This window comes from Vidua chalybeata, chromosome 3 (assembly GCF_026979565.1).
Source record: "Vidua chalybeata isolate OUT-0048 chromosome 3, bVidCha1 merged haplotype, whole genome shotgun sequence".
NCBI lineage: Eukaryota > Metazoa > Chordata > Aves > Passeriformes > Viduidae > Vidua > Vidua chalybeata.
The window spans coordinates 106,108,918-106,131,813 of record NC_071532.1 but is presented as its reverse complement, the minus strand read 5'-3'; the positions used below and the strand labels follow the sequence as shown (position 1 = coordinate 106,131,813).

General features: G+C 42.1%; 1 protein-coding gene across 2 annotated transcripts in view; it reads right to left on the bottom strand.

Moving 5' to 3' along the window:
- The window catches only part of KLHL29 (kelch like family member 29), a 392,570-nt gene that overhangs the window by 44,506 nt on the left and 325,168 nt on the right, over positions 1-22,896 (bottom strand). For both annotated transcript variants that reach the window (XM_053937487.1, XM_053937488.1), the window contains 2 exons: positions 12,647-12,846; positions 4,800-5,059 (listed from right to left, as the gene is read on the bottom strand). In XM_053937487.1, coding sequence (XP_053793462.1) covers positions 4,800-5,059; positions 12,647-12,846 — 460 coding nt within the window. The remainder of the gene's footprint in view (positions 1-4,799; positions 5,060-12,646; positions 12,847-22,896) is intronic.

Here is a 22,896-nt window from a genome sequence, read left to right as displayed (position 1 = left end):
GGGCTTTGTGTTTGCTTAGTGTTAGACTAATTTACCAAGTCTCAAATTCAACCCAGTGGTCCTTACTGTTGTTATTCCCATGCATCCTTCCAGGCAACCCCTCTCCTTGGGGCTTCAAACACTGGTAGACATTTATCCCTCTTTAGCTGTCATTAGGCCAAGTCATGCATATTCACATCTTTTAATCTTTTTTTTTCTCACATCAGTTCCTTCAGTCTTTTAATCATTTGTGTTGCTCTTCTCTAAATTACCTCAAATTTGTCTACGCATCTCTGGTTCTCAGACACCATGAAGATGCTGTTTAGATAAATCTGCCTCTGAGGACTCAAGTTCATAAAAAGCTTGTTAATGCCTTTATGGTGGAGACATTTAGTATTGCTGTGGTCACCATGATTTTAAAGGTTTGGAAATAGGGCACATGATGGTATCCTTGCAGAGTACAACGAAAGGTGGCAGTCATTCAGCTGACCCTCTTGTCCTTCATTCATCACTGCAATGTCTGCCTTTCTTCTACCACTTCTCTGGGCAACTTGTTGAAATGTTTGCCCTCTCCTCATGTCTTGTCTCTCCTCAGGGTGAGAGGGAAGCTTCATGCAATGGGGACTCTTCCTTTGCCAGGTTTTCTGTTATTAAAAAACATGGCAGTATGTTTTTTTTTTATCTCAGAGAAAACATACAACTTTGGACTTGGAAGAGAAAGTGGGAATGTATCCAGTGAGCTTTGGTATGTCTATGGTTTGGACAGGCAGCCAATTGCTATGCATCCAGCAGCTTCCCATCCTTCCCATCCCATGTGGACGCTGGGCATGACTCTGAGCAGCTTTGGCAGTCGTCAGTACCTGTGGACAGTGTGGCTCGTTATCCACTGAATCCTCCCAACAGCCCTCATGGGAGGCATCACTTCCCTCCAGCTTACAGGGTAAGAAATGAGAGCAGAAAGGTGAAACAACCTGCCCAAGGCCATGCAGAGAGCTGGGGGATGTGTTCAGGTGAAGACTGTGTGGGGCCTGGCAGAACTCTTTCCTTGTTTGGGCAGCTCAGACTGTGCTGGTTTCGGACAGCAAAGCCTCCATTATACAATATATTTTTTGCATGAGTTCGCTGGAGTTGTAATAAGCTTATCAAGGGGATAACTGTTAGGATAAACCCTACCATCTCATCCATCAGTCAGGAAGAGAAATAAATGGGAAAAAAGAGTAGATTCAGCTTGCCCAGACGTGTCAGTCAGATGCAGGCTCTGCACTCAGTGACAGCAATCACAAGGACTCCTGCAACCAGTGCTCTGTGTCCACTGGAAATTACCTACTAGTCCTGACCTTACCTCACAGACTGCTTTTTCTGGGCAGACCAGTTTTAAAATGCACTACCAGCAGCACTAAACCAGCTTTATAAATGTTACCATATGAGCTGGGGCACTGCTCCAACAAGCTAGGGGGATACAATTATTTACCAAATCCTGGTATAACATGTGACACTCTGAACTGCCTCATCTTACACAGATGATCAGCAACCCTTAAAGCACTGCTGTTCTGTCTTTGTAACAAGGCTCAGGTGCTGTCTTTTGTAATGCCACAGAGCACTTTTATGAGCACTGTTCATATGAGCACAATGTGCACAATTAAACATCAGCCAGAGAACAGCTTTTCAACTTGCCTTCCAAGAAAATCCTGTTTCCTTCCCTGTCACTGCCCTCCAGCCTGGTGGGAAAGAATTAACAAAAGCAGAAACAGCCAGACATCTGAAGAAAAGCTTTTAGAATGGCAGAGAAGAGCAGGTAGACAGCAAACAACGCCTTTCCAGGAGAACAGGAGGCTCCGTTGAAAATCCCCTTCCCAGAGGCTTTCAGCAGGGAATTGGGCAGGAGGGGAGGCAGTGATGGATAAGTTGTTGTAAGAGCACAGGATGAGGCTGCGGTGGGGGAGCCCAAGTGGTGAGATTTACTGTCCCCAGGCACTGCAGAGTGACACAAAGCCATTACAGCACAAGCAGTTCTGGAGGGCTGCAGCTGCCCTGGGGGCAGAGGGTGCCGATTCAGAGAGAAACTCCTCTGCAGGGATGTCTCTGCTGAGAGAGCCCCTGCCAGGCTTGCCAGGGAAGATGGACATGCAGGTGAGATGAAGAGCACAGTCCTTTACTTGTTTGTGCCAGACCTCCACCTTTGGGAGAATCCCCAATGCAGGACCTGGAAGAAGCTGCCAAAGCTGCATTTTAGTTACCTGCCATTGGAGCTATTGAGAATAAAAATGTGACAATAGAGCCTGAACTGTCAAGGTAAAGGGAGATAGGGAGACTATGGAGAAGAGGGCTCTGGAAATCCATGCCTGGAAGGATTTAACTGCCAGCACGACTTCTGGGAGTGAGAAATAAAACCAGACTGGGTCACCTGAGGAGTGCAGTAGAGCTGAAGTGATGTCTTGGTACTGCTGCAATTCATGGCAACCATCAACCCTCCCAAGACACCCCAAAGGTCCTGGTGTCCTCCACCCCAAAGAGTCTAAAGGCAGCTCATAGAACCTATCTCCAAACTGTGAATAAAATAAAAATACCCATGCTCAGCTCCTGCAGGAAGGTTCATCCTGTGTTCAGTATTGCCATGGCTGCCCAGTTCTCCAAAGCTCTGAGCAGCCTGTGCATCTCACAGGAGCTTGGGCACTTCTTGGCATGGTGGGCCATGCTGCATACCATGCACACATTTTTATTCATCATCATTAGAAGTAAGATTATTTAGATCTATCTTCCCTCCTATCCACCATGGAAACTATTTGTTCCCAGGCTCTGAAAATGCAGAAGTCATTACTGTAAAGATGGTACTTTTCATGGTGTGAACTCCTACTTTTAAAAAATAAGTACCTATTTAACTAAGAGCTTTATAATAGATCAAGCAGTGCACACAGTACTAAGAAAAGTGAGAGCTACTATTTAAGTAAACTAGCTTAGTGGTAGGATTGGGCAGGAAAATAGTTTCTTCTTGGTATCTTCAATAGTAATTTATTCAAAACCCTTATCTCTTGATAAATACAAATTAAAAATTAAAAGTTCCTGTAAAGTAATGCATGAAACTAAAGCACCACAGAGAAATTTGGAGAAGCAAATACAACTGCCATCATAAACTACAAAAAGCACTGCAGAACCAGGACAGAGGGCAAGGAAACTTGGGAATAAAAAAAAAAACCCAGAAAAGCAACTCAATTGTAACATGAAAGGAAGAGAGGAGGGGATGGCGGTGGTAGCAGCAAGAAAAAACACCACTTAAAAAAACAAATTCTCAACATTGCCTCAGCAGGATGCCGAAGGAAATATTTAAAACCACAGTTTTGAGAACACAAGCCAGACCATCTGGTGAGTGACACCTTCTGCTGGCACCAGGCAAACAGGCTCCTGCGGCAGGGCTCCCGAACTCCGGCCCGTGGGAACTGTCCCTGAGGTCGCGTTAAGTTCGGAGTGGCACAGAGCCATCAAACTTCAGGGAAACACTCTGTAAAACAGCGTGTTTTTCAAGGCCAGCATGCATTTCAGTGAATCCATGGTACTGTGTGAATGTTTTAGGCAATAATAACATTGGACAATGCTGAATGGCACTGCTAGCACATGGAGGAGGTGGTCAGACCATGGGGTGGGGCCCAGCACAGGACTGTCCTGCTGAGCCACAGCTCCTGGGCACACAGGGCAGCAGGCTGCAGGCTCTGGCAGGACCAGGAGCTCAGCTGGTGAAGAAGCACGGGCAGCAAGGCTTGGCCTGGTATGCAGTACCCCACTGTCCTTAATGCCTTTATCCAGCAGCCTGGGGAGAGCAGGAATTACTATTTCTCCCACTTTAGAGGTGAGATGTGGATGTGCAGCTGCTCTGGATCACATCCAATGACACATTTAACATCCAACTGCATGTTTAGGTGCTTGAATTCGCATTTCAGTTTAGAAGGTACAGATTGTCATGATGTGGGATGGCATCAGCAACATGGCCAAGCGCCTCCCTGAGATACAGTGGTGTCCATGAGCAACTGTCAACCTTAAGACAGCCAAAACTGTGACTGGGGTCAACAGAAACAACTCTGGCCTCCAAAGAAGGGGAAAACAATCTTCCCCTTATGGGGTCTGTGCAGAGAACTGGCCTCCAAATGGAGAGGTTTGGGGTTCAGACCACAGAACTGACTCAGGCAAGTAGCAGGTTTTTAGATATCACCAGGGTTGACTTCTGGTCCCAAGGAAAATCACCAGCCTCCAGTCACTGTTTCTAGCATTATCTTGAGACAGAGCCAGGAAAGTTACAGACTCAGTTTCTTTAGACAAGAGCAGACTGCATAATTCATATGGTTGAGGAAAGGCTAACTCTAATAAATACATAAAAGCCAAGGGATTCTCTAAGCAGCCAATAAAGATACAGAATCTTTATTTTATGAACTAGAGTTATACTCATTCAGTATGTGGCATCAAAAGAAATACAGATTTTCTGACAGATTTTTTTATTTCCTGCTGTTACTGAAATGCATCCCCTTAAAGCAGCATCTCACAAAACTGTAATTCTTCTCAATTTATCTCTGACTGAGCCTACAGTCAACAACTTTGTACCATGCATGTCACAAATGAGATTTTCATTCTAAATGATCAGATGTAGGGATCAGATTTTGAAATTACATACATTTTGTGCATAGCCTGCATTCCCTTTGTCTTTTTTTTTTATCTGAACTGCCCACCCCATCTCCCACACACCCGTATGGTTAAAATTGCATGAAGATGGTTTCTATTCTAAAAGAGACATTAATGGGAACGGAGCAGAGTGAGGCTGCTGAGATTATTTTTACCTGAGCTCTGATGGCGGCGTCCTTCTTAATCCACTTTATCACTGTTTCATACACCAGCTCTTCTGCTTTGGTGTTTAGGCTGTCATTGGACATGTAGGAAATGAAGTCGTCTTTGGAGATATTAAGGATCTCTTCTTGGTTTGCCACCTCTGGGAAAATTTGCAGGGCATAAGCTTTGGCCATGTTGTATAGTTCAGTGCACTGCATGGCTTCAGCCATGGCTAATATTCCTAAGCAGTTGCTAGCAGTCAGCTGTTTCTCTAAAAAGGGCAAAAAACAAACAAAAAAGGCAATTGAGAATTATTAAAAGCAAGATTAACACTTGTTCCAATATCATGAGAAAAATAAGTGTCATGGACAAACCTCCAACCCTAATTAATTTCAGGGAGTTAACTAGAAGCAGCACCCTGGTTTAATTTGGAATTGGGGTTTAAAGTACAAAAAGTGAGTTGGAGATGGGGAGAGAAATGTACTTTTTGAGTTTGCTTTTTGTGTAAGCCTCCACAAAGCACTGGGGAAACCTACTGACATAACAGTATCTGGGGCTTCCCAAGGGATGGGAACCCAGCCAAGAGACTGCTGCTGTTCCTACCGCCTACAATGTTGCTTTAAGGAACAGCAAAGATGTAAACGCCAGTGCAGACACTTAAGAATAAATGCAAACAGCACTAAGGACATTTCTGAGAATGCTGCAGTCACTTTATGATAATTTTTGCCCTGTTCAGCTACTAAGCTACTTCAAAAACAAAACAAAAAAAACCAAAAAAACAACAAAAAAAATCCTCCTCCCTCTTTTTTTTTTTTTTTTCAAAGGAACTTTGTTGCTGCTGAATGTGATGACATCCCTTATGCAAAACACAGATTATACTAACGCCTTCTGTTAAACGTTGTGTAGTGGGTTTCAAAGAAAATCATGCACAGAGGAGACAGCATTATCTCCTTCCCAGCAAACAGAAGCAGCAGCACAGTGTGTAGCTTTGTGTTAGAAGTGTGCTACACCATACATTTGGCTGTACTTTTTTTTCCTTTCCAGCTATTTTGAAGAAAAACCCACCAATTTTAGACATTTATAAGAGGAACTCTCAGATTCTTTGCATCTTTTGTTAACCAAGCCACTACTAATAAGAAGAATATATTATTTTAAGATACAGAACTGAAAAAGAAAAAAGTAATAAGAGCGAGACTGCAACAGATCACAAAGGCATCGGTACCAGTGGCAGGCTCCTGTGCTGTCAGAGAAGTCTATCACATTTGGCAGTGTCATATCCTAGTGCACTATGACAGAGCACTGGACAGGAATGTGCAATAGCCCCATATTTCTTCAAACAAAACTCTCATCAGATTGCTTCTTCTGGAAATGCTCAGGGATTCTTCCCTACATCCAGTCTCTGCCTTCATCAGATTGAAAACCTGCACACTATCTATATGTGGCTTTTAATAAAATGGGATTATGAACCTTTTTTTTTTCCTATTTTTTTTAACCTGACGTGAGATTAGGAGTTTTGTGGGTTTATTTTGCTTTCTTCCCCTCCCAACTCTTTTTATTTTTTTTTTCCAGATCCAGCAGTCTCAAAACTAGGTTATCTCATTTTGCATCAGTTGATTGTACTGACTCCAAGGAGCCCATTTCCTCAAGCTGACTGCAGCAGTGGCACTGTTTGCTGTCAGTAGATTTTGTCACTCAAAGGTTGCCCAGAGATGGGTTGTAAACTGATAGCTACGAAGCCCAGAGCTACCATATTTTTGTCTTGGAAAAAATAAAAAGGAAAGGGAAAGGGAAGGGAAAGGGAAAGGGAAAGGGAAAGGGAAAGGGAAAGGGAAAGGGAAAGGGAATTTCAGGGAAAGGGAAGGGAAGGGAAGGGAAGGGAAGGAAGGGAAGGGAAGGGAAGGGAAGGGAAGGGAAGGGAAGGGAAGGGAAGGGAAGGGAAGGGAAAGGAAAGGAAAGGAAAGGAAAGGAAAGGAAAGGAAAGGAAGGAAAGGAAAGGAAAGGAAAGGAAAGGAAAGGAAAGGAAAGGAAAGGAAAGGAAAGAAAGGAAAGGAAAGGAAAGGAAAGGAAAGGAAAGGAAAGGAAAGGAAAGGAAGGAAAGGAAAGGAAAGGAAAGGAAAGGAAGGGAAGGGAAGGGAAGGGAAGGGAAGGAAGGGAAGGGAAGGGAAGGGAAGGGAAGGGAAGGGAAGGGAAGGGAAGGGAAGGGAAGGGAAGGGAAGGAAGGGAAGGGAAGGGAAGGGAAGGAAGGGAAGGGAAGGGAAGGGAAGGGAAGGAAGGGAAGGGAAGGGAAGGGAAGGGAAGGGAAGGGAAGGGAAGGGAAGGGAAGGGAAGGGAAGGGAAGGGAAGGGAAGGGAAGGGAAGGGAAGGGAGGGAAGGGAAGGGAAGGAAGGGAAGGGAAGGGAAGGGAAGGAAGGGAAGGGAAGGGAAGGAAGGGAAGGGAAGGGAAGGGAAGGGAAGGAAGGGAAGGGAAGGGAAGGGAAGGGAAGGGAAGGGAAGGAAGGGAAGGGAAGGGAAGGGAAGGAAGGGAAGGGAAGGGAAGGGAAGGAAGGGAAGGGAAGGAAGGGAAGGGAAGGGAAGGGAAGGGAAGGAAGGGAAGGGAAGGGAAGGAAGGGAAGGGAAGGGAAGGGAAGGGAAGGAAAGGAAAGGAAAGGAAAGGAAAGGAAAGGAAAGGAAAGGAAAGGAAAGGAAAGGAAGGAAAGGAAAGGAAAGGAAAGGAAAGGAAAGGAAAGGAAAGGAAAGGAAAGGAAAGGAAAGGAAAGGAAAGGAAAGGAAAGGAAAGGAAAGGAAAGGAAAGGAAAGAAAGGAAAGGAAAGGAAAGGAAAGGAAAGGAAAGGAAAGGAAAAAACCCCAAACCACAAAAACCCCCAAAAGATCAAAAACATCTTCCAGATTCCTTGCTTCTGTCTGCTGGCATAGTTTCATGGTGTACATATGGCTTGGGGTAAAGTAATCATCTAACAGAGCCCAAAACTCTTATAATTTCTTGGCAAACTCTCAAGTCAAAGGCCAATCTGCCACTGTTCCACCTTATCCTCACAGAGTTAATAATGAAGGGAATAATCAATTTTGACTCATTAAGCAGCACATGATGGTAAAGACTTTCAAGAGTCTTTCTCTTCAGAGGACTGGTTTTGCCTCTATCAGGAGAGATCCCCACAACATTTCCAGCTGAGCCTGTGGTGTGCAGCAGAAAAAACACTGCTTACAACTGACTTCTTCTGATCTCTAGCTTCTCTAGCTCTAACAGCACTGGGTGACAGATGCAGCCTGGTACACTAGTCTAAGCACGTCCATCTTGGCTCTTGGAGCTTTACTCCCTCCTTTTCCCTGAGAAACCCCTTGATGGCAGATTCCAATGATGTCCCTGCCTGGTTCAGGAGCCACTGTGAGGCCCTGTGGAGAGGGGTCCCAGGGACATGTGGGATTAGAGGATGTGCAGGGGGCTGGTAACACACTTCTCTGCACTTCACTTCTGTGTGATGAGAACCACAGCAACGTGGGCACAGCAACATCTCTTTAAGATGAGGACTGGCATGTGAACTAGAGGGATTCACTGCTGGTGAGGAAGACAGACCTTGGGACAAGAGCTGTAGGCAATATGGAAAATCTCTGTCCTATAGAGATATAAAGACACCACCTCATCCCCCCATTTTTCAGCTCTGACTCAAAATTCAGCAGCAAGACTGGTTGTCTCTCAACTTCAGATGTCTGTGGTGCAACTCTGCATTCACATTTATATCCCTGCACACCCATAAACAAGCAATTCCAAGTAGCAATCTGGTAATATTCTAGATTAATCTGGTAATATTTTGGATGACAACTCCAGAGTGAGCAGAACCCTGCCTTACCAATGTCTGTTACTCTTCACTGGCTATAAAGGGAGCCTGCATGACTACTTAGACATAGACTTCTGCTGTATAATACAACTCATCCCAAATGACTGCAGTCCAGGGGTACTTGTCAATTCTGGCATGACAAAGACAGCAAAGGACCAGTTCTGCTCTGTCTGCTCCTGAGCTGTGTTCCTTTGGACACCGGCATGTTTACAGTAATTGTTGTTTTGCCACAGTGACACTGGGCTTGTAACAACACATTTTTTTTAAGTTTCACCTTGTCTCTGTTCAGAACACAAATGCTGACTGCTAAGCTATTCCCAATGCTCAAGGGTAGTTTGTAACAGACTCATGAGTGGACTTTAGGGATATCAGATGCAATCTAGTAGGTTCTCTCTGGTTTGAGACAGTGCTGGATAGCGTATTTGTTGCTACATGTGTCACAATAATGCAGATCAGCAGCTGGTATTTTCCACTGTGCTAGAAGTGACTTTGGAACAGGATCCTGTGCAGCATCATCAGGAGACAATCAGCCAGGCAGACTGCTCCAACTGCACTTCTGGGAGTGGGGAGATTTGAGATAACACCACAGATAAACAGTTTGCAGGAAGGATTACTCAGTGAGATTGTGGTAACAGTACAATTGAAGCTCAGTGGTGGTTGCAAACCCCCTCTTGTGTGCATTAAGCATTTTCACTGAGAAATGTGTTCTAGATGATGATTTGGATATCACTAAAAACAGCACAAAATGTGGACATCCTTGTGATACTATGTGTACATTCTGATGGGAAATGTACTCCTCAGGTACTCCTAGTAGTGTCAAAAAGCATGTGAAGATGGGGGATAGGTGGAAGACTATTGGATGCCTTCATTGTCTAATGAATTGTCCAAAAGATTTCCCTTCCCTGTGAGAGTCTTCCTTCCTCCCATCTCCAGATATAGTTGAAGTTGATACAGAGTTTATATGAAGTGCATATATTAGGGTTTCTCCAGGGCTGAGCAGTGAAGTTCCACCTTGGATGAATTAAAAAAATTGCCTATAATACTTTCTCTTGAATTCATAAGGACCATAAAGGCCTCTTCTTTCCTCAGGTGCCTGAGGAATGCAGGTCTCTTCACTGATCAATCGTTCAGCTTTTCTCATTGCTTCCTCTAATACTCTTTCCAAACATTGATTTTGTGCTCTTTGCTCAGGAGACTAAGAAAATTCAGAGCTCCTGCTCTTTCCTAATCTGGTCCATGAAACTACCAGGTTCCACCAGCTTATTTAGGCTTAAGGATGAATACTTTTGCTTTATCAGCGAAGGCTGAAGTACAAGCTCAGAATATGTTCCCTCCTGTGATGGGTGTCCATGCACCCTGGACCAAAACTGTGATAATGGTGAATCATCTGAAACCCAATTCAAGCCATGACTGTGCTGACAGCATAAAACAAATATGAAAAAAAAAAAGAAAAAAAAAAGGCTCAAGTCTTCAGCCATATGGGTGGGGGAAATACCTTCAACATCCTGACTAGTTTGCAAACATTTGTCCAGTTATCATATGGTGCCTGCATGAACCTGTCACCATTGCTGCATCAGTCAGCACAAAACTGTTCTCATTTCTCATGGTCTAGACAAAAGCGAAGGAGTTAGCATGTGAGGAAGAGAGAGAACATGGCTATAATTATCCCAGGGAAGATGGTTAAGAAATCTCCCATTGAAATGAAACTACTTCCCTGGCACATTTTGCCACATCTTTTCACCAAAAAAGTGCAAGAAAATTTGGGTGCCTCTGCCCAAGGCTGCTGAGGAGCCCAGGATAGAGACACAAAAGCTGCTTGGATATCACCACACCAGGATCCTCCTGGATCTTCATGGCTGAAAAAGGATGACCCGATTTTCCTCTGAGATTGTACTGTGCTATGCTGAACAGACTTAATAATCTGGGGCTTTTACTTCTTTGAACTTCCCTTCTCTCTCTATTTAGACATATACTGATGGGAAAAATTCACTGTTTACACTGGTCAACCCTCCAGAAACCCTGCAGGAAAAAACACCCCTGATTTTACCATACTTTTGCTTTGTACAGCGCAGAGGTGGCTGAGGTGAAAAATAAAAACACAGCCACAGAGAAGACAAAATGCTTTTCCCTAAACTTTTCAGATGGCAAATACTCTGCTGTCTCTGTAGCGCAATCAAGTCACAGCTATAAATAAAAATAAGCAATTACACTCTGTGAATTCTCCAAATGCGAATACAAAGTTCCAGTGACTCCTCATATATCACTGAACTTATAACCAACTCTACTATTTCACACCATAACATGGTTCACTGAATTAAAATATTAACTATCAGAAAACTCTCACAGTGATTCGGTGAAATAAATGTATTTTGTTTTTTTTTGCTGAATCTTCAGTGATATCACAACTTAAACACATCCTGTATTTCTGGAAAGACTGTAAGATCTAATCATTGTAAAAAACTGGTAAAGGGAAGCTGGGAGCAAGCAATGCCAGAGCCAGAACCTCATTCAAATTGCACAGTCCATAGTGAGATTGGAAAGCATAAATTTCACATCACCAGTACCCCCTCCATTTGAGAACAGACTTTGAAATAAGGGGCATATAAAAAGTTGGAAAGGAGACTACAATGCCAGAGATTCTTTACTGATGCCTGCATTGTACCAGCCTAGTCACACCACTCATCTTGCCAGCAGGCTGGCTTAGCAGTGAAAATTAACACAGCAGTAAACTGGACTCGTTTGAGAGTTTTTTGTTGTTCTTGTTTTTTGAGCGTAACATTTTTCTGAAGTCTCATCTTCCACATTCTGCAACAGTAGATGTCAATTTCAAATGAGAACTGCCCAGGAACAACTTACAATTTATTTGGGCTTCAGAGAGAACAATGCCTCTCACATCAAGATGGAAGTTGAAGAAGCCCAAGCAGAAATCAGATGTCAAAAAAGATTACTTATAGGTAAAGGTTACTTATACCTGGGAAATACATCACATAACATCAATTTTTTGGTATTAATACATTTCTGTTAATTTTTAAATTATTACTGTCTTATTAACTGATATTACAGCTATGACAGTGAAGGAGTGGCTTGTGGTACAGACAGGAATTTGAACCACCATGTTTCAGTTGAGCTCCAGTTGTGGCTTGTCTTCTGCCATGCCAGGTCTGTCTGGCTCATGTTCTGGCCAGTAAAGCTTAGCTGAGCTGGAAATCTTGGACTGTTTTGAAATACCCTCTGCTTTCCAGCAGAGGGAAAGTGAAAGGAGCAGAATAACATGCTGCTTTTGGCAAGAAGAATGGATTTCTTGTGGCCATGAGAGGAGGGACTGAGGCACTGGCAAAGATATTGCTCTCTAGACCCTCACTGAGACAAATGCTCCCTGTGCACACAGGGCACACCAGTTACCAGGGGTGGGCACAGCAACCTTTCCTTCTACCCACCTTTATGATGACATTAGGCCATAGCTCTGTATGGAGCAACAAACCCCAGGAACGTTCAATCTGGAACACTGGACATGTAAAGAAGGACTTTCTCACAAATGCAAGAAAATTGCACCTATTGCAATGCAGTCCTTATTTTTTTGGCAGATTTGCAGTTCTTCCTCCACTGGAGCCCACCTCCAAACTCTTTTGGTGTTTGACCAAGCTGGCCTGGTGTAGAACCCAAAATATGCTCTCACAGTTACAAGTAATCTGTGTGTTACAGCCTGGTATCTATGCAGCGATCATCCTCTGGGAAACAAAATGTCATCAAGGTTCCAAGAGTGGAACAAGATTCAACAAAATAGGTTATACAAGATGGGAAAGCTGTTGCCACTCAAGCAACAAGCTACACTTCTGTAGACCATTTTCCATTGGCCGTCATGTCAGCACTGGAAATTCAAATCACAAACCAAATCAATGTTGTTTTACTTTATTTTACTCTATTTCATCTTGGGTTTCTTCATTATCTTTCAAGAGTTGTTCAAAGACAGGTTTATAAACGTTAACACAAGATTTTAAAACCTCACTAGATGCAATGATTCTTACCTAGAAATGAAACGCAGACTTTACAGAAAGTATGAAACTGGAACTTGCTGGCAGCTTCCAGTAGTGTTTTTGCATTGGCTGAATCTATGATCAAAGAACCTGTATAAACAAACTCCAGAAGCAACTCCAGGACATCCGCAGTGAGGTTGGACATGGCCAGTTCCAGCTTCTCCCCACTTCTGCTGCTGTCTCGTGGTGACCTGGTAACAGCAGACAATTAAATTATGGACATTACACCATCCCCATTTTATTGGCATTTATTGATTCGTGAGGGCTAGAAAATTGCTTTGCACCTCATTATATTTCTCCATTATTTTTGTTTACGGAACTGAAGAATACGAATTTAAAATAACTGAACTTAAAAACTTTAACTGGATCTGAAAGAGAAGAGTCTTAAAGCAAGTCTTACGAAAAATCTTTATTGCTACTTTGCATTTTCATGCAAAAACAGTTGCAAAAGAAAATGAAAGGAAAGGAAAGGAAAAAAAAGAAAAAGGAAAATGAATGATTCAACATTAATGAAAATGAGGAACAGGATTAGCTTTCAAAGGGAAACAATACATTTTAACATCTTGGTTAACATCTCATCTTCTGTGCATAATATAACTGTTAAAGAAAAACCACTCTCCAATTTCAAGAGAAAAGGTCATCCACTTTTTCAAGAATCCAGCACTAGAATAATTTTAGATGTCATGTGCACTTAAGCATACATTTAAAGACCTTTTCATAAAAAACAGTAATAACAATTAGTAATTTCTATTTAGCTTGAACTTCTCTGTATATTATATTAAATTGCAGATATGATCAATATGATATCTATGGTACACAGATGGCCATATAAAATGTAATATATGCTTATTCTAAAAAATCTATTGTTCCCTTTTAGGCACTAAAAAAAGGAAGCCCTTCATGGCAATTGCTTTGAAAACTGAATACAAGACAAGCTAGACAGACAAAATGGTTAGAGCAAAGAAGGGAGGGGGGGGGGAAACAATAACCAGCTCTGCCACAGGAAGCCAGCAGCCATCCTCTAGGAGTTTCATGACTGTGGCCTATGGTTTTTCCTGCATGAAGTGCTGAACAATTTGGGGATCAAAGTATCTCCTGCATTTGAAGTGTGCATTAGTGCTTGTGAAATTATTGGACAAAAAGAAAGTCATACTGAATTACAAAGTAAGGGCCCAGTTCTTAATGCATGGCTGATGTGTCTGCAACACTAAAGACAGGTTACACCTGAAAGACAAAAGTGATGATAAATTTGGTAACATCAAGGAGGGGAGGGGAAATCTGTTGGAGTAAGAAAATAAACTCTTTTAATGGTTAGGACCATCCAGCACCTTCTCAAAGAAACATGAGATTTTTGTTTGTCACTGGACAGTCAACGTCTGCTCGCTCCAGTTCTGCTCGAGTACTTGCAAAAGCTATTGCACGAGTGACACAAAACCGGCACACGATGCAGCGCGACAGATACGGACTGGCCACAGCATCACTACTCACAGGCAACGCCAGCTTGAAGCATGAGCAAAGACTACCACGAGCACTACCAACCTCTTGGGTTTGCACAGCTGCCTAGAAAGGTGATGGTCAGACCTCTACTACCATCAGGAAAAATAAACAACATACGAGGTTCCGTTTTTTTCCCGCATGACACCCCAACCATCCACCCCAACAGCACCTAAAGTCATTTGGGGAAATGCTTAAAATTTGCAGTGGATGCTTTGTCACTGGTCCTTCATTGACCAGCCCTGGACAAGTCAAGGGCACAGCTTTAACTCAGATGAATCTCTGATGGATCAAAACTTTAAAGAGGTTTAATTTTCAATGGAGGAGCAGACAGCAGTCTCTAATTTCTTAGTCTTCTCTAAGGTAGTGAAGAATGGTTACTCCCATTCACAGGAGGAAACTGAAGCACAAGGAGACAAGATTACTTGCCTATGATCACAAAGAGTCAGGAGTAAACCAAGGAATTAAACCCCATTTTTAAAATTCTAAATACTCAACTGTCCCTTTTAGTGGCAACACAAATGGGTTAGACCCTATTTTACAAGTAGATGCTAACAACACATACTGACCACGACACCTGTTATACCCTACAGGGACAGAGGTCTATAAGGTCTAAATCCTTGTGCTTTTATCACACCACAGTATTCTTTCTGGACTCTTGCATATGGATTCAATCCTGCAACTGAGGCAGAAATCCACTAGTAGCAAACAGAAGAGTTGCCATTTCCTAGATCCTCAAGAGGATGTCACAAAATGTTGGGTTTTTTCCTTTCTCACACTCACACCTCAATGATATGCCCCATATCTGATTTATCTCCAGTTTACATACATCTGGTGCTGCACTCTGGGCTGTCAAATACCTCTTGGTACCGATGTAATTCTTGCTGAACTGCTCCCAGAAGTGGTTTGTACCTGACAATGAGCTTGTTTTCATGTGGGCTGGTTAATAAACATATCACCTAAAATTTCAGGGAGGTTTGGAGGTACCCAGCAAGCAAGAGTCAGGCTCTTTGCAGTGTGGGACTACCATAAGCAATTATTTATTTAATGCCACTACTTGCACTGTGCTGGCGACAGCTGCGGGAAGGACCGTGCATGATCCACTGGGAATCGCACAATCGCACCCAGTGCGGAGATGAGGAGCACAAAGGAAAGGATGATGTGACACCAATGTCAGTGCAGACACATACCCATGCTAGCAACAACTGCAAGATGCTATTTTTCACAATAATTAAGTAATAATCTCTTTTACTTTGTAATACACCAAGCAATAAACTGCTGCTGCAATTGATTAAATGCCAAAGAAAAGCTAAGGTGTTTAATCAATCACTAGAGCCACTTATGGCAAGTATAATACAAAGCTACAGAGATTATTGATATTACACAATGAGCCAGAAATGGGAAAGAAAATTATCCCTATTCCTGCCTCTGCAATGCCTTTAATGTGTTGTGCTGTTTTCCTTGTGCTTTCTAAGCAGCAAGCTGTTTGGCTCCATGTTTGACTGGATCAAATACCAAGTACAGGCTGGATTCAGACTGCACAGGGAAATCACAGCTACCCCAGCTTCCATGCCAGGGGTCTGGCTTGGTAGAGGCTGGAGAATGGGCAGGGAATTGGCTGAAGCAGGTCCTAATGGATCAAACATTAAGTGTCTGAAGGATAAGAAGAACGTAATGTCAGGGAACAGACTGATGTCACTGAAAAGGGAAATTCCATAGACTTTTTTATGAAATTATTTCAGTGAATCAGGTTGTAACATTCTCCTCAAAGCCTGAATAAAGGTTTCTGTGTTCCTTGTTTTCACTAATCTTAGGATATCATATGCCCTGTGCAGTTAGAATTCATCTATTTAGGACAGAGTCTTCTCTTGGCTCCTCTAGAGGAACTGCAATGAAGTGGCTAAAGCCGTATTACAAGAATAGAATTTAGTCCTGTAACTGCAAATGCAGTGGATTTGGGAAAATCTGTAGCAATATATAGAGCTGTTCCCCAAATAGCTCATCCTGTGTCACAAGAGGAGGAGTTTTGTTGGTGACATCAGTAAATGCAAACATTTAGAAAAGCCTGTTACCAGAAAAGTCCCAACTTCCTGCCTTAAGAGCTGGGAAAAGTCATAGTTCTACCTGGTATATACACTCCTGTTCCCCAACTCCTGACACAAACATGAGGTGTTTTGGGGATTGAGAGCCTGCCTCCTTCATGTTTCAGTCTCACTTGAAGCCAGTCAATGCCCCCTTATCGTCCATGGACATCATTAAATGTGGCACATTCTGCTATTTGCCCGGCGAACTCTAAAGTTTAAACAGAATGATGTCATTTTATTGGCCTTGTAATCATTGCTCATATTATAAAGGTCACACATTTCACATTGTGGCAGAAAATCAATAGCTTTCCCAACAGCCTCTGGGGGAAAAAGTTTTGCTTCTGAAGAATAATATATAATAAACAATTTTAGCCCTTACTTTATCATGGCTATAATCTTAGAGAAAAGCTACAGTAAAAATCTGGCAAAGGCTGATATATAAACTCATTAAAATTGGGAAGTGATTTAGAACAGGACTTTTTAAAAGATTTATCTTGAGCTAAACAGCAAAGAGATTTGTTTAGGTCTACATTTAAACAAGCTCCAAGAGCTCTTTAACAGCTTAATTTTATGGTAGCTGTTGGGGAATTCTTTCAGATTTACAAATCATGTATTTCTCCAGCAAGGTGATAGACCTGAGCAATGTGCAAGCAGAACTGAACCTGCAGATAAGCAGAAAGCACAGATATACTCTGAATGGGTAAGGGGGGAGTTACTGAAAAATATTCTGATTGTCTGGAATAATTAAGTCCAACAAAATCAAGCGAATGCCTTTGAACATAGTTGGGCTGCTTATCCTTCAACTAAATTGCTTTGACTAGAGAAGACAAAGGCACAGGGAACCCTTTAAAGCAAAAGATGGCTCTATTACACTCTCAAATAACGAATCAGAATCAGTGTCCCTTTCTGTTAACTAATATATAGGAAAGAGCAAAAATGTTTCAATACCTGATAGCAAGAAAAATAACCCTAATACTTCATCTGCAAGATCTAGTAGTGGAACTGACAAAAGAAAAAGTAGAGAAATCTACATTTTTTGCTATTTATTTGTCCTTGAAAATAATTTCCAAACATGCAATACACATATACAAGAATCAGCCATAGTGATTTCATGTTTAATAGTGATGCAACTGAAGTCTTCTGCATCTTGAGTTATAAATAGATGTGTATCTATGCATTTTTCCTGCATTATTTGTATCAACACGTTCCCATAACAGAACGTCTGTGTGATTCTGTTCAGAACATTTAATAGTGAGATGCCTTGATTTGCAAAGCCACATTTAGAGTCTGGATAAAGTAGCTGTGTAAGTGAAACACCGCGAGCACATCAATTTGTCAATTTATGGACAGCGCTACCGTCTCTCATTCAGTCTTCCCTCATGGTTTGGATATGCTGCCTTTAACTGGCTTGCAACATTATTTTGACTGACTAATGGTTTGGCTACAGCTTCACTCAATTTTAGATCAAATACGAAAAGCTACCTATACCCAGTGCAGATGCCAGCCAACGCTCTGTTTACAAGCTGCAGTCACAAAGTCAAAACAAATTCTGGATGTTCAAAATGGAGCCATCTGCACAGAATAAACATGAAAAATGTGAAACATTTTATGTAAATGTACATTATTGCCTAGGAACAGTTGGTTCAGCTTCCACCCAGGCTGCCTGGTTGAGAACAGGAGGACTGACAGAGTTTGTGACACCTATTTACATTCGAAGCCATATGACTCACCATGCCATAGACTCAGAGGTATGACGTGTATTTAAGCTTTGTGCTCCAAAAGGGCACTGAAATAAATTATTAACATTTAAAATAAAGACACACTTAGAACTGTTATTTGTGATCTTTCCCTGGACAAGTGGGACTTTTTCCTTTTGCCTCTCCAAGGTCCACCTGTGAGCCTACCACCACTACTTGCTTCTCCCAGCAGGAGACAGCAGGAAAGAGCTGGCTCCATAATATAACCTCAATTTTGTTCATATTTCACTCAGAATCTATCTTTAAGAAATAGGAAAACACACTCATTCTGGCAGCGTAAGGAAAAAAAAAATTGTTATCTTTGACTGTCTATGGCTCAGGGTCTCATACAACTCAGGGATCTGAATCACATCCACTAAAAGCAAGTGTTTGAGCTGACAGGAGGCTGCAGAATTGCTGGCAGCAGGGAGGAGCTCCAGCTCCACCCTGGACTGAGGAAACTGAAGCCTGTATTTTGGGGCTGGTCCCTCCCTGCACGGACCAAAGCAATGGCCTGTCCCATCACCCAGCTGCCTTTTGGCCTCTCCACGCCAACACCTTCCCAGGATTTGCCCTATCAGCTCAACATGCTGATCTTGCTGGCTTGTTTTCATAATTAGGGATATAAATGCTTACCCTAAAATAATTGTGTTCCCATTATAAGAGAGCTAAATATTTTCTACAAAGATAGACAAGACAAAAAAAAAAATCAAATTAAATTGCTTTGTTCCCTGGACAGTATTTAGGACTCCAGAAAACAGGAAATCCAAGATTTTCATGTAAGATGAAGCACTTAACCAAAGAAAAGCTACTTCTTTTTATCTCTGTCAAATTATTTTGATTACCAAAGAAAGGACTCCAGACTGGGGTAGACAGCTTCTCATGAGGCTTAAGAGACTGTTAGCTGTGTGCTCATTAGAAACTGCTGCTCAAGTCACACAATTTAGACTGAACATCTTGTTTATTGTGGAACTTTAACTTTTTACTTTAATCCTTAAAGCACTGAAACTTCAGGCAAAGACGAGAGTGCAAAGATGCTGCATTTTAACTGTCCACTATTTGATTTTTTTATCATCTTCAGAGTGATTAATGGTTCAAAGCCAATATGTCTACATATATTGGGAGAAGCAGAAAAGGAACTTTGTTAAATTACAGCCAATCTTCAGCTATGTACACATCAGACTCAGCACTCTACATGGAAAGTTGTATTTTGTACTGAATATCTTGATTTATCGTAATTATGGGTTCGTGAGATATAAAAGCATAGATGCCCAAACATATAACATATATTTCCACAACATGCACCAAAAACCATGTGCATACTGAGGTAATAGGTTATTTACCGAGTTATACAAGTTTATGCAGCTGCAAGGTAATCAATCATGTAAATGATGACAGGAAGGGACATTTATAGAGCAACATCATTGCAATATGTATGTCATAAGTCACTGAATGTTTTATTAACAGGATTTAAAAAAAAATACACCCCAGCATTGCTTCTCTTTTGGAATTGTTTTATCAGCCCAAAATGTATTAACTTGCAAATCTCTGCCTTCGTTATTCTATCTTGTAGATAAACGTTATCTTTAAGCCTCAGTCACTATCCATCTGCCTCATGAGAGAAGAAAACATGTACTGTAATGATTCTATTGTATGATTACAATAAAGAACTAGTAAAATCACAAGATTAAATAAATTACATTGTTTAAACACAGGCTTGCAAATTCGTCAGGAAAATTTACCTGCCCAACAAATCCATTTGCTCACTTTTTATCAGGATGTTGATACAAATAATGTTCCTTGTTCCAGGCAAACAAAATCTGGCAAGACTAGTGTAACTTATTAGGGTCAAATGCTGCCAGTTTGCACCTGCTCTATCAGAAGAAAATCAGGAAAATTAATGGCTGTGGGCTTGGGCATGCACCAGCAGCTCCTGCTAATTCACCATCACAGAAATGATCATTACAAACCAAGATGAACAACAGGATTAAGAGCAAACGCTTTTGTTCACAGACAACATGGCCAGAATAAAATAAAGCAAACAAAAGAGCCACGTTTCCTATATACCCTTAATGCCATTCACTGATGGAACACAATCCAAATGCTCAGCCAGGACCATTTCTAAAGGCAGGATCAGCAGCAGCCTGTAATGTTACGGTGTTGGAGATCACAGTTGGAGGCACAAATCTGGCTCCCTGCTGAGATTTAAGAAAGAAGATGACGAGTTTGAAGATGCTGGCTTAAATGACTGGCAAGTGAATAGCACGTGCCCTTGGAAGTGTTTCATGACCTAGACTCTTCCTAGGGACTGAGAATAGACTACATCTTGCAAGGTACTAGTGGAGAAGCAAAATAACTGGGACAACTTATTAATAGTGTGGGATCTACCTTGTTTGCAAGTATCTCTGGCAGCCTAATTCAGTGGCAAAACAACCTGGGTGAGAGCTACTATTTGTTAAAGGTAAATAAAAGATGCAAGCAGGTTCTAGGGGATTATATAGGAAGGAAGATTAAAAGTAAGTTGACAGAATAAAAATTTATTCTCATCAAACTTAAAGCTCAAACCCTTACCCAACTCCTATCTGATTTCTTTTAATGATATTTATTACACCATCAAAAACCAGCTTAGCACAGAGCTGGCATGCAGCTAATAAATCTATTTCTTAGGAATGTGGTGAAATTTATACAAGTAATTATCTAGGTAGTCTATCCAAGACTCTTTCTCATCATTTCAATGTCTAGAGGGAAAACAATAATAAAATAATGATAACCACCATTATTATTTATTACTACTACTATGATTATAGCAGTGCCCAAGGATCCCAATCAGCATTACAGTAATTAGAATTAATTCTGTCAGGCAGTGGTTCTTTCTCCTTCAGCTACAGGGTGTTGCTAGTGCTTTTCTACATCCAGAGACATCAATGAAAGGCATGAAGCACCTCACCTATGGCTACAGTATAGGCAGGAAAGGTCACGTGGCTCTTCTCACCCTATCAGCCCCTGCCTATCCACCCTACAGAAGTATTTCAGACACTGAAGCTCAGCACTGTGCAAGCAAAAAGAGGGCACCACGATCAGATATGATCATAACCTGGTCATATTAATTCAAATTCATTATCCCAATCCAGCAGTGGCTAATCCTTGATATAAATGAAAGGAGTGAACTATTCCCTGGAGCTACCTACAAACAAGTTGGAGTTGGAGATTTGATTACCCTCATTTTAGGGCAAGACTGGCTTTTGGAATTGCCCCAAAAATGACAGTTTTCAAGAATGTGGCTCCTGTTTCTATGCCACAGAAGATTTTTTTTTTCTGTTGTCTTTGATTCATTTATCTTGAACTGCACCTCTTTACATAACTGTTCCCTTTCACCTCTGAATTTTAACAAGAGTTAAGCCTAGGCAGGGCTGTGACATGTAAGTAAATACAGGTAGGTCACTGGCACCGGTATTTTGAGACCTGTTGCATGACAGCTGGGTGGCTCGTGGATGGGTAGAGCTGGAGCAAGAGAGGTGATTAGTCTGTCATTCCTTGGGTAAGGCTTGCAGAATTTGTGGTTGAGTCTAGAAATTACGGGAGCAAGAAGTCCCAACTACAGTAAACGGAGATGCTGTCAATGAGAGAGAGGAGTGAGAGGTTCAGGGATCTGCTCAGTGCCTCTGAGAACAGCTGCCATTACAAGGCAGAATTTTACAGGCAGAAGATTAATTTCTGTGCTGCATCTCAAGGCTTGAAAAGGAGCCCTTCTGTCCTCCTTGCCAGGGTTTCTCTTCAGAGTAGGGCACATTGCTCTGCCCCTCCTTGCAGAGCAGCATCCAGCCCAAGCCACTCAACCTCCTAGTCCACAGCCATGCGTGCAGGGCTGGAAACAGCCAGGCTGCAACACCTGCGATGGCTTTTGTGGCAGCACAGAACACCACTGAATATTTGTAAAGTGCCATTCATTTATGTAGAAGACCATACATTTTTGCCTGATGAAAACACATTTTCCAAGGTCTGGCAGCTGAGAAATGTGAAGCCCAGCAGGGAGCTCTGAGGGGCGGGCAGGTGGCTGCCTGGGCAGGCAGAGCGAGTGCAGCACTCACGGAAATAGGCCACCGAGAGCAGGGAGCTGTGTCCCATGCCAAGATCTTGTGCCCAACACACAGCAATTATCACTGCCTCGTTTAAGAGAAAAACCTTGTTCACAGCACAATTTACACCTGTCCCCTTGCAGTAAAGGGTGGAGGATATTTTACAGTCCCATGTGACCTCCTATTCTCATGGTTTAAATGGTTTAACAGAAACCCCTGGTGCTCCTTCTCTAGGCACAATGTACCTCTCCTGGCATCAGAAACAAACATCATATCTTTAACTCTCTATTTCTCTGTTTTTAACTACATGCTATAGTTTGTTTCCACATTCATTCTGTTCTACAATGGAGCTGAAGTATGCAGATGTGGAAATGCTGCTTGCTCCTCTCCTAGAGTTAAAATTAAGACTCTTAATAAGCAGGAAAACATGAAGGGGTCACTAAGAGTAGATTTTTCTTTCATCCTGCTGTTTTAGAATGTAAACACAAACCAGACAGTCTGTTTTCCAGACACTTAAACGCTTTTGCAGTTTTGTCAGGCTGTTTCAGATGGATAGTGGCAGGTCTCTCTGTTGTGCATCCAAATGCTCGCTTTCCACACAATGGTGTAAAATGCAGAATGACATCTTCCTCTTCTGTGTAGGTGTAAAGCAAAAGGAATTTGGTCTTCTCACCCTAAATGCTTTACTTCTCCTGCCCTGCCTTCAAGCCCTCAAAGAGTACTTTAGAAAAAAAAAAATCAAAAATCTGAAGACTTGAGAAAAAGGCAGGGTATTGTGGAAAAGCAATTTGGCCATGAAGTCACTGGGTCTGCTTTGTAGGAAAAGAAGGATGAACATAGCTGGGCCAGAT